The 12,296-nt window shown below is 38.3% G+C and overlaps 2 protein-coding genes across 3 annotated transcripts in view; one reads left to right on the top strand and one right to left on the bottom strand.

The window, feature by feature from the left end:
* Positions 1 to 3,477, bottom strand: part of LOC117233211 — a 192,695-nt gene extending 189,218 nt beyond the window's left edge. The window contains exon 1 of the mRNA XM_033493306.1: positions 3,386 to 3,477. The gene's annotated coding sequence lies outside the window, so the exon portion shown is untranslated. The remainder of the gene's footprint in view (positions 1 to 3,385) is intronic.
* A 4,477-nt stretch (positions 3,478 to 7,954) lies between these two features.
* On the top strand, positions 7,955 to 12,085 carry LOC117233213 (nischarin). Of its 2 annotated transcripts, XM_033493316.1 has the most exons (4): positions 7,955 to 8,034; positions 8,265 to 8,420; positions 8,828 to 9,140; positions 9,224 to 12,085. In XM_033493316.1, the coding sequence occupies exons 2-4, from the start codon at positions 8,293 to 8,295 to the stop codon at positions 10,208 to 10,210; spliced, it is 1,428 nt and encodes a 475-aa protein (XP_033349207.1). In that variant the 5' UTR covers positions 7,955 to 8,034; positions 8,265 to 8,292; the 3' UTR covers positions 10,211 to 12,085. The 2 variants fall into 2 exon arrangements, with proteins under 2 accessions (XP_033349207.1, XP_033349206.1); XM_033493315.1 differs by having other exon boundaries at positions 7,985 to 8,420.
* The last annotated feature ends 211 nt before the right edge of the window (positions 12,086 to 12,296 follow it).

Genomic DNA, 12,296 nt, shown 5'->3' with positions numbered 1-12,296 from the left:
TGGAAATAGAAACGTACGAGAACTCGGTCGATACCTATCGCGATAACACCTGCGCTACTCGTCACCACTGGCCCCTTTGACAGATCCTATTCTCGCAAGTTCCAGTCGTGCCATCAATTTCGACACCAATGCATCCCTTGTTCCAATCTGACGGTATTCCACGCGTCGAGAAAAATATTCGAGACGACAGCGACGAATTTTATTATGCGATAGATTCGAATCTCGAGACAAGAATAACGATTTTCTTTCTTCTCGCATTAACACCTATTGCGAAACAACGGTACGAGATTTTCATATTTTATAAAAATGTTACTCGACTGCGTTTAACATTGTATTTATTTATAATATCGTATCGTACATCGCACATACGAAGTACTGCCAAGTACTACAAAGGTAAATCGGATGAAATTCAATTGGGAAAATTCGACGATACGAAATACCAAAAGTACGCAACAACATTCGCAATCATACGCAGTTCGTGCGATTTTACGTACTCCATAGGAGATTTAGTTTTCCATAAACAGAATCACGTTAAATACGATGACATCGCGGTTGAAGAACAGTCGTCGTTTCTAACGGCGTACGATTCGAAGCGTACGATCTGTATTAGAAATAATACGTCGACTATCAGATAAAAGCAGATCCTATAAAGAGCAACAGACAAAGCGGTAACCTTAACTGCCTTAAAAATTCAACCAGACGACGGAAATCTAGTAACACGAGCGACAAAGCCACTGTGCTCAAAGTTAACTACGCGTCACATCTCAACTTAATCGCGTGAATTTCTGATTCGCGTACGACAGGTTAGAGTTACAGATTAGAGAGTCATATTCGCGAGGTCAGAGGGAAAGAAGACGGCATGTTGCCTGGCGATGAACGCGTTGAATTTGCAGAGGTTTTATCGCAAAAGCGCACCCCCGTTGCGGAACAACGGATCCGAAAGCAGAGGCTGGCCGTTTCTGACTGTTTCTGCCGACCGTGGGAATCGGCCGACTTTCTGCGTTCGAAGGAAAGTTTGTGCGAAGGAACGGAGGATGAGCCTGGCAAGTGGGTCGGGTTAGCTGGCTTGGAGAAAGGTGGAAGTGAAACGACGATGGAGCCGACCACCGAGCAACTGGCAAGATTCGTCCGATATCGAGCAATAACGTAACGAGCAATAAGCGAGAACATTTTTATACGCACAAACGCGTGCTTAACAGTCGGTATAGATTCGATTTACCATCGCGTTATATATGTCACGAAGAAGACGCGATTAAAATTTAAACGAAAAGGTCGACAAGCTATTCGCTAGGAAATTACAAACAGATTTATCGTCTCGTATCTCCCTTTATATATGTAAATATGCTTCGTGTCGAAACGTTACGGTATAATTAATTGTTTGGTTGGTCGAGTACGTAACTCCCTTCGCACCCAGAGAGGATTTGCATAGTCGAGATTCGAGTGCTCGATCTCCATGTGCATGCATAATTCGGTTGATCGATCTTCGGGAAAACACGCTTCACCTAGATTCGGAAAATTTAAAACCTCGCTATCTCGTTCATGACTCGAATATCGGCGTCGCTGCGCTAACAATCGCTCGTTGTACCTACGCTTTTCTCGTTTCTAACAAAAGTTCTCGACAAAGTATAGAATGCACGATATAACGAAACGAAGTAAATTCGTCGCAAAGTGAAAATGCAGAAAAACGATAGGGTTGATCGAGCTTATCAACGGAACGATCGGCGTACCGAAAACTCGTATACACGTGGCAGAGGAACGCGTTAACAAGACCCCCTCTAATCGCGCAACTCGTCGAGCCGAATATCCTAGCCCCCGTATCTCTCGCGTAATCGCGTTCCGCGCGAGAATAGAACGCTTAATAGAATTTGAATTGCAACACGCAACGCACGGTGTAAAGAAAAATTGCCGCGCTGCGCTGTCGGCGCGCGTTACCGGCTCGGTGCGATCGCTCGCGAAAGGCGATTACGTGCCACGGCATCGATACGAACACGTTGCACACCGGCAAGGATACGCACCCGCTGAAACGAACGCTCGTCCGATCGTCTGCAACAAGCTGTCCCGTTATACGCGTTCGAGCATCTTGCCGGAAAAATCGAAAACTAATGATCGGAGACAACGCGATTGCTTCGAGTATTAAACTCGTCCGGATGTTTCGAAACTTTCGAACGAAAGACGAAGGATGACCCTTGAGGATTTAGCGTGTAAAGACGATTAATCGGGTTCGATAAAACGATACGAAACGAATAAAACGAAGAGAAAGAAAAGAAAAAGATAAAGCTGTCGTTCTAACGGCAAGATTCTCGTATTATCTCGCAGCTAACGCGATTCCAAGTCGGCTCAACCGAATTTTTATTCGTCAACGTCTATTCCTAGTTTATCTCTTCCGCGATCTCCGGTTCGTGGAACAGCGAAGCACGAATTACAAGAAGCGAGGTTCTTCGAACCTCTCCGAGGAGAGACGGTCTCGAAACGAAATTCTTCGTCGGGCGAAAAGAAAATTCCAAGTACGTACATCCGTATAAAATGCAGGTGCAACGAGTGCATCGGCAGAAAGGTCGTTTCTTTCGTTTCTTTCGTTTCTTCAACCAGCCTGAAGAAAGAGATTGTTTCCTCCTGCACTCCGCACTATACATTCAACATCTACGAACGCGTGCATGTCAAAAACTTCGCTTGTATCTTTGGACTTTACCGAAATACGTGTTATTTCTCGCAATATCGAAATATTTCTTACTCCGTTACCTATTACAGTTCTAGATATCTACTTGTCATTACATAGATATTTGTATATATATAGTATAAAGAGAAATTTATTTCCTTATCAGCATTTTTAAAATACTACTCTATATATTTCGTTATGTTTCTCTCACTTTACTACGCTTTACCTCTAACGTAAATTTCCCCGTTATTTGATATTCTTCGCGCGAAAATTAATCACGATTATTTCACCTCTATAAGTACATCAGCAAACTTGATAGTTGCGCCACATCTAATTCTTAATCCTATTTGTCGAAATAAAATTATTTTACGGTCCTCGAGCTATAAAGCGCGAGCCGGAAGAAGCTCGTTAAAATGCTTTTCTTCGAAACGCAGCTGATTCAACCTAAAGATACGTCTCGCGGATCGATCAACTTCTCTATCAACCTTCTCAAAATGCTTCGGTATACTATCGAAACGATACTGACATAAACAGGAAAAAAGTGAAGGCTGATCGAACAACGGAGACGCGATAAGTCGAACCGTCTGTCCGACCATTTTGACCACGAATGTATCGAGCGTGGCCGGAACCGATCCCCGATGCTTCGTACGAAAGCGATAAACTGCATTCTTCGTTAAGAAGACGCGAGAGGCGACGCAACATTCCAAGGAGAAGAGACCGGCCACTCACCTCTGGTTGCGGTCTCAGTTTCTGCTTGGACGAACGGCCTCACGGCAGCCAGCATCCTTCGCGCTCGTTCTCTTCTTCGTTATCCGCTCCCACCGCAACTGCCAAACAATGTTCCGCTATTACTTTTCAAGTAATTTCAACGAAAGCGATCTTTCTAATTTTCTTAAACTTTCATTTTTTAATTCGCTAGTATATCTCTCTTTGTGAGAGAATAAAAAGATACGGAACACAAGATCGATCGATCGAAGAGGAGGTTCGAGAAAACGGCACGTTTGAGTAGCTGAAATTTACATTTAATCGTGTTTCGCTTTCTTCGAATACGATCAAGCATATCTCGTGGAAACCATGCAATTTGTCATAAGCATGCATCGACATCGAACGTTGCGACAAATATTTATTACTATAAAATTGCTGTGAAAGACGAAAACATCGCAGTATACGATAGCAAGCAATTATTTTATAAAACGGGAAAATTTATATCGTTTCTACGTATAATCGCTGACCGAATAATGGTTTTCTCGGCACGGTTGAGCGGTAACGACGCGACAAGAATTCGAGAGTACGCCCACCACTGAAATGCCTACCTGCCCGAGAGTCGTTCTTTCTCGAGGTTATGTTATGAGTCACGAGGCCGCGCACGCTTTGCCAAGTATCTCGACATTTTGTCACGCGTTGATCCCCTTTAATCGCCACACGTTCAACGCGCATCGCGCCTTACGCCTTTCGTTTGTTTTCTAGAAATCGATGAACCGATGCGCGTCGATCGATTCGTTTATTTGTCAATGAAAAAATCAACAAAACGTAGGTGGAATAGATCGAACAAAATAGTTATTCTTTATATATACGCGTATGTACTTTTCAATTTTGATTTCTCCAAACGCCAAGTTGTTAACGTTCAACCTTGTCGCATATGTTACACTCACCGTAATTTAAGCCGCAAAACGTTGGATGAAACCGTACGATAACGCACGTCCAAAGACAATCGACGCAATTCACTCGGTACTTTATTTCACTACACTACACGCGCGCACAAATGCACTCTTTTGGTAACACAAGCACGAACTTGTTAAATCTTGCAACCCGCTTCTTCCAACTCCCATGGACAACGATTATAACTCCTTCGCTTCTATCGAAGAATTTGCCCTTTAGCACGCGTTTTCATCGACGATATCGACTATTTTCAATATCGTTATCACGAATATCATATACACATGATATGATGTATATTCGGATATTTCGAATATAATAATGCAACGTGTAAAATTGACGGAAAATTCAGTTTATACTTTAAACGATCGAAACTAAGCCATTTTTAATTGCATAGGAAATTTCGCGATCGGAGAAAATTAAATTCCATATCTGATACCGACTCGGCTCCGCAAGCGATCGAATCACGAAAAGATCCGTTCTACGTTTATCGATCACTCCATCCGTTAAAAAATTTCACCGACAGCGCTCGTAAATCATCGCTGACATCGGATAAAGAGCGACGCCAATGCGAGACAAGGAAATCGCTTTCCACCGTGGCATCGAGTCTGCAATTACAGCGCAATCCTTAAAGTCTCCTTCAGTCCGCGTACAGCCTCGTCCACTCTCAAGGAAACCAGTCGATAGTTCCTCTCGCGCAGAATCGTCATCTTCGAAGTAACCACTTTACCAATCATGATGCACGCGAAACAAGCTTCCCAAACTTCGCGCGAATCACTCCAGGCATACAGTACGTAAATCGTTATCGATAATCGATCGTACGTAACGGACAAAATGCGTCCCTAAGGAATTTCCATATGTAACGCTTCGTTTCAATTAACAGAATGCAGTAATTTTTCGGACTGTAAATCCTTCGGGCAACACCATGACGAATTACCAAACGTGCCACTCGGTAAATCCTTTGACAAGAACATAACTTCTCGATAATCTCACTCACGGTGCGCCGCTCACAAACGAATCGTCGTATATGGTCGGCGTGTAGATTCACAAGACGCGATGAAATTGTGTAATCTTTCGGCTGACAAAGACGAAAGATACTTTTCTACGAAGGCAACGTTCGATCATGGAATCGTAAGATCGTGAGAGACGAAACACAGATTCTTCGAATTTCGTAGACGAGTTCGCTGCAGAGTAGCGGACAACTTTCAAAGCTGAAGGAACCGCAATGAACCGCGCACGATCGTCGTGAAAGCGACACGACACTGGATGAGAACAGGCAACAGGTTCGTTGGATTGCTCTGAGGAACGTGACGACGATACGAACAGGAGGGGAGGAGGTTAGGTACTGGCCAGGTAAGCCAGTGCCGCCATTGCTCCTGACGCAGCATCCACCGATTTACAGTGGCGTAAGCCTGTCGATATTCCGTCGGGATGAAAATTCCCTGTTGCCTCTGCGGTTTTACGCGATTTACAACATTTCGCTTGCCCCTTGTCCTCCGTCTTCCCTCTTACAGGTATTTCTTACGGTTCCAATCTGTTAATTAATATATCCTGAAGACGAAGTGCCGCGTCTTAATTACACATATATAAGTCATATGTGTTTTACATGCGACGTAATTCGGAATAAGATCACGTAATTGGAAAAGAAAACCATGGAACGAGGGAATTGTTTTGGCACATTATTTTAAAAAGAATATGTATATAGATATACGAAGAAGCGTAACTTGAAAGTTAATTAACTATGCCATCTTTTTTGTTCCATTGTCTATTTTACAGTACGTAACTATTTATTTAAATTTCCAACTTACGTCAAGCCAATGGCGTAAATGCAAAAATATCGGTACTAATAGCGCTTTGCCAGACAATTTCAAAACTACTTCAAGCAACTGTTCGAAAGAACGCATAAGCATCAGAGAATCGGTATTCGACGATAATTGGTAGTTAGATGTTCGATTTATGGTATTCAAAGATTGCGAGGCAACAGCTGACGCTATTAGTTATTTTATTTGATTTGCGGATGCTGTGGGATTTTTTCCCCCGACGACTATACGTATTATCGAAGCAGAATTCAAATATTTGTTAAAAAGGTAATAGAGTAGTAGATCATAGAAACAAAGAAATGCATAAAATATACTCTTCAAGCGTTGTATACAAACGTTTTTCTGAATAGAGACTGACACAACTCTAAAAAAGTTTCGTACTACGTACTTACACGGAATACGAACTTACCGCATCCGCCTGAACTGAATAAACATAAGAGCAGAAAATAGTAACGTTTTATTTTAGCAAGCTGATAAAGTACGTTCATTGGGAAATATAACTCTAATTGAATGCAGAAACAAAAATTTTGAATTTCGATTCAATTTACTTTGTACTTGAACGTATGGAATATGCAGGAGAAATGACTTGAATATTCTATCACAAAAGTTTCATAGAAAGTCAATAACGTGAGTCACACGAAAAGGAAGCGTTCTACTAGAATGCTAATCGTAGACACAGACATCGATCACGAACTATGTCGACGAAATTTTGATTACGCCACTGCAGCAACAGGTTGTCACCAATGAGAACCGCCGTGAATGGGCGCGTTCGTCCATTTGATAGCAACACGATCTGCCACTACGAGGAAACAATACCATCTTTTAAACCTACCGATCTCTGTACGTAAATTCTATTATGAATTAATATGTTACATGTACATAAATGTATACAAAACCAGGTTTTTCAAACCAGTTGTAGAACATGGTTAAATAAAATAAATGCACCGATATAAATATTCGATATTTTAATTAATATATCAATGTGAAAATTAACACGATACGTTACCCGTTTCTTTATTATGCTTTTAATTTATTTTATTAATTTAATTATAACCTAAGCATTCGAGGCAAACAAAGATAATTGAAAATAAAAAGAATATATTGCTTCGGTAGCGATAATCAAAGTGAATATTTAATTCGCTCCTCTTTTTATCACCACATGATTACACAGTTACCAATACTACTGTAAATAATCAAACACGCTACACATAGCGATTAATTTAGCGATGTACAAACAGAAACAGAATCGATTTCAGTATTACTTGGAACTTATTTTACATGTAAATTGTGCAGATACATTTTTTCCCCATTAGTATAAATAGTAACTTATTGATAACTCGATACTTATAATATATAGTAAAATATCATTTATATGAATCTATCAGGGGACAAACAGTTTCCATAATAAATTCTCTGATATCACTGACTTCTCACTGAATTCACCGATTTTAATTACTACTTAGAATTTTTTATATTTCATATAATTAGAGTTCACGTTCAAATAAATGAACACTATCCAATATTTCGTTTCAGTAAAGTGTTCGACCAAGTTCTACTATATTCCATGTTATTTGGTACATAATGACAGACCAATGACAAACGACCATTGAGTATGTAAAAATTGTAAAAAAAGATCATCGATATAATCAATAAGATGAAAATTAGGGAAAACTACACTTGATGTTATATGAACGAAAATTCTGGTCGATACTCTTATATCAGGGAGGAAATTGCTGACTGCTTATATTATCGAGAAAAATTCTCAAGAAGTAAAAAATCTGAGAACCCCTGTCGGAAAGAATAGCGGGGCGTATGAGCGTACAGTCTGTCTCGGGTCAGTGCTTAACTTGATCGCAAGGTGGTAGCACCGAGTACGTTTTTCTATGCTTCTTCCGTAGGAAGGTTAGTGCCTGATAGTGCAAAATATGAACATTCGTATAATAAAATCTTATTGTGTTTTGGACCAATAAAAAAGAGCAACGCGGTATATTCGCGAAGACAGTACAATGCTACAAATAGATAAGAGACATCCCTCCCACTGATGCAAAACAGTTGATATTGGCAGCTCTCGTCTCGATTTGGGATAACCTCTTGGTTATAACAACCAACTACAGCTCTTGTCGCATCTTCAGCCGACAATTACCAAAACGTTTCGCAAGGATGGCGTGTCTTTTGCTGAACCAGGAAAATGTGCATATTAAGATACCATCGGCTGACACTGTCGACGGTATCACTTATTACTGCATCGAGGTTAGGATTGCTTCGATCAAATGGACTGTCAAGCACAGGTGAGTGATTCATATCTTTTATTTGCGAGAATTTCCGCAGATTTTCGATGTATACCTCATCTTGTTTCTAGTATTGTATTTTATCAAAAAAAAAAAAACGATTCGGTTATAGCATGTGATCGTTTATCTTCACTTTTAATATAAAGAATTTTATCAAAAGATTTATCGCACAAAAAAGATAAATATACGTTTACTTATTTAGGAGTTATCATTTAGTCTAAAATGTAATAAAATCTAATTTATTTTTCGATAGGTTTTTGACGATTACTATATTACACATTTACATTTATTATTGTCGTTTTTATGTATTGACAAATTTTGACATTATACCATAAACAATCAGAATAATTTAATACGTGAAAAGGAATCTTTACTTTTACGTATCTTTTTTTTCGTTTTCTTTGCAGGTACAACGATTTTGCGGAGCTTCACGATAAACTTGTCTCAGAGAATTACGTCAAGAAGGACATATTGCCACCAAAGAAGCTTATCGGAAATAAATGCGAAGCTTTTGTAGAAAAGCGTAGACTGAACTTGGAGATCTATCTGAACGAAGTGTATAACTATTTAAAGAAAGCGATGCCTAGAGAATTAGCTGTATTCCTGGATATGCATATATACGATATATTTTTCCTACTACAAAGTATGGCTTTAGAGTTTTTTACAGAGGGTAATAATTTGTTACAAAAGTCCAAAACTTACAAGTTTAATCTAATACAGGTGACTATACGTAGTTAAACCAACGATACGTATATTATTTATCATGCTTTCGATTAAGGTATAATATAGCCGTTCCCTTTCAGTTGTATGCGATCAGCGAGAGATTGAAACAACCCTGTCCACCGATCGAAGTTGTTGACAGGAAATATGACTTCAGTCACGTTTTGGATTTCAATTCTCATCTAACTGGTTTGATCGTCGAAGGGAGCCCGGAACCTTATAGAACCAGCAATATATATTCTTCCGCATTGTCCATCGAACTGTCAAGTTTCAAAAACATAGAAGATCTAACTATCAATCAGTATCCAGTGGATAAAATATACCACATGGGCAACCTTCGAGACACGGTAACATATTTAAAAGTAAACAACACGAAGCTTAGAACTATCGTGGAATTGGCAATGTGCGAGGAAGTGCACAAAAATATTGAAAATGCGAATGATTCTCATGTCTGGTTCAAAGTCACTCACCTAGATCTCAGCGATAATCGAATAGAAGTTATAGACGAAGCGATTAAATTGTTGCCTCAAATAGAATGTTTAACTTTAAATAATAATCTACTATCTGAAATTTCGAACGTCACTCTTTTACCGAGGTTGTCCCAATTGTATCTAGCGTCGAACAATTTCACAACTCTACCAGACGATCTGCATACGAAACTCGGTTATATAGTGTACATCGATTTGTCCCAGAACAAATTAACCTCGTTATCGAGCTTTTCGAAATTGTATTCGTTGGAGGGTTTAGACGTGAGTTGCAATCGTATCGAGAAGATAGAAGAAGTAAAGAATATCGGGCATCTACCTTGTTTGGAGAATTTGAGATTGACCGGAAATCCAGTGTCGACGATAGTCGACTACAGGGTGAAAGTGTTAGAACCGTTTGGCAAAAGGGCTGCAGATATTTGTTTAGACAATGAAAAACCAAATCAGAAAGAACTGGACACCGTTTCCGTTCATCAAGCGTTACGCATTGCGAGAGAAGGAAAATCGCCAACGTTCACCGCATCGGATGCGCCTTTGTTCTCCGCGGAGATTCCAAACATATGTATAGGATCCGGTAAATTATGATTCCACTTGAAACGATAAATTCCCTTAAAGAACACTTTGATATGAATTTTTATAATTGACCCAAATTGTTTCTGAAACACAAAGGAACCTTTTCATGCATTTAGATTTTGATGAAGCGAAAGCTATCAAGGATACCCATATACATTTCCCCCCTGCCCTCCTCCCGTCCACCAAGTGATACTACTGTGGGAATGACAATTTAATTGATTTAGATGAAAAGGTTCCCTTGTAAGTGAAATTAATATTCTATTTAAAACGGCGAACATCAGAACTATAGTTCTTTTATACGCTATTTATTATCGATCTATCGCGTCGGTGCTTTATATTACCTTTTAACATATGACGATAATCTAATCAGTATAATACGTGTACCAAAATAATAATCTATTATTTAATCTATTAAGTCTTAGATCGTAAGCCTTAGATGTCTTTATTCGATCTATCGATCAAATAATACGGGGTAATTAACCTGTTAGGTACGATTAAATTTTGTGCGGATCGGTTTCTCTGTACAGCGGAGTTTGACGCGAATCACGCGTAAACGATACGTACGATACGTAAATTACGAGTTTTCTTAAAGATATGATGTATGTGCTTTAATAATTTACATTAATAATTGATAATACAATTGAGTGCGATATATTTTAAAGCACGATACGACACATAGACCCACGTCACAATTTTAATACTCATAGGGCAATAGTGTTTTTCAAATTGCTCTTCGTTTTCTATTTTCAAGCGACATATTGAGCTCGAAATCTAAAATGACATCCGCGAAAGCCACTATATAGTGGCGCATCGTACCTAAGAGGTTAAAAAGATAAACAGTCTGTCCGTTGGAGGATAACGTGCCACTTATCTTTGTAAAAGTGAAATTTGCAAGATTCTGCTGTGTAAATAATTATTTTTAAATTGTATATTGCGTGTTATCGTCATATATTTTTTATACAAACTCGGAATGCAAAATAGGAAGATCGGATAAATCGATGATTAGTATTTATTTATAATTTATTGTATCAGAGAATTTGGTTTATATCAACGGATATGATTAACGTAGCGATTCTCAAACTCTATTTATACCTTGCGTAATCAGTGTAAGTAATTAGCAATTTAGAAATAAGAATGATTCATTTTAGGAATCGTTGTTTCTGCGAACAATGAATTATTTTAAACGATATCAATTATTATGTATTCGTAAATGCGTTATTTAAATTGGCCGTATCATACGCGTATGATACAAACGACGATACGACTATTTCTGAGAAATTTCCGATTGGATACGATCACCGCAGATTTATTAGCTGTTATTCGTTGTTTAAATTTTTAAGCCGACGTTATTTTGAAAGGTGTAACGTGTTCGATGTAACAATTTTATAATGGTTTAACACAAACTACCTACATATATGTATATAAGAAGATTAAATATTTTGTTAATAAAGAATTCAAAATCAATAAACTGTGATAATTTGTTAGTAAATTTTTTGTCAATTTGTGATTAACGAATTATATCTTTTTGTTAGAATTTTTACAACTCTATATTACTTCTATTCCGGATGATACAAGGAACTTGGAGAAACTAGTTACTCTCTTTTAAAGTTTATTTTTATTTAAACTTCCACATAGTTCGCATTACCTTTTAAACATCATACGTATCTCGATAGTAGTAAAATATTCATAAATAATAATAATAATAATAATATTATAATAATAATATAATAATAATAATAATAATAATCATTACAATGCTTAACATAGTTTAAGCATTCTCGTGTTATAGTCTTTTAACGTAGTACACCTAAAAACTAACACATTTGTAAGTTATCGTTTTACAGATGATCGAAGCTTTTCTTTCGATAAACCTTGCGATGTACAGTTTTCGAAATTTCAAAAATGTTTTTTTTTCCCTAATTCGTGCCTCTCACGAAACACGATCTATCAAGAGTTACGATCCTTCTGTTCTATCTTTCTTCGATTAAAGGCAATGCGCGTTTCCGAGAAAAAGTGTTACGTACTTCGTAAAAGAAAGTGTCATATCAAAGCGTCGAGAAAGTTGGTAGATACCAAAAGGAAGAATAACAACTTATCA

Source organism: Bombus vosnesenskii, unplaced genomic scaffold, assembly GCF_011952255.1.
Source record: "Bombus vosnesenskii isolate JDL3184/JDL3185 unplaced genomic scaffold, Bvos_JDL3184-5_v1.1 scf7180000013295, whole genome shotgun sequence".
Lineage (NCBI taxonomy): Eukaryota > Metazoa > Arthropoda > Insecta > Hymenoptera > Apidae > Bombus > Bombus vosnesenskii.
This window is presented reverse-complemented; position numbering and strand designations above follow the sequence as displayed.

Bases quoted from the DNA above. Each gene is read 5' to 3' on its own strand.
- LOC117233213 (XM_033493316.1), top strand. From the start codon at position 8,293: ATGGCGTGTCTTTTGCTGAACCAGGAAAATGTGCATATTAAGATACCA. The intron at 8,421-8,827 runs GTGAGTGATTCA...TTTTCTTTGCAG, and splicing joins AAATGGACTGTCAAGCACAG to GTACAACGATTTTGCGGAGC. The intron at 9,141-9,223 runs GTGACTATACGT...GTTCCCTTTCAG, and splicing joins ACAAGTTTAATCTAATACAG to TTGTATGCGATCAGCGAGAG.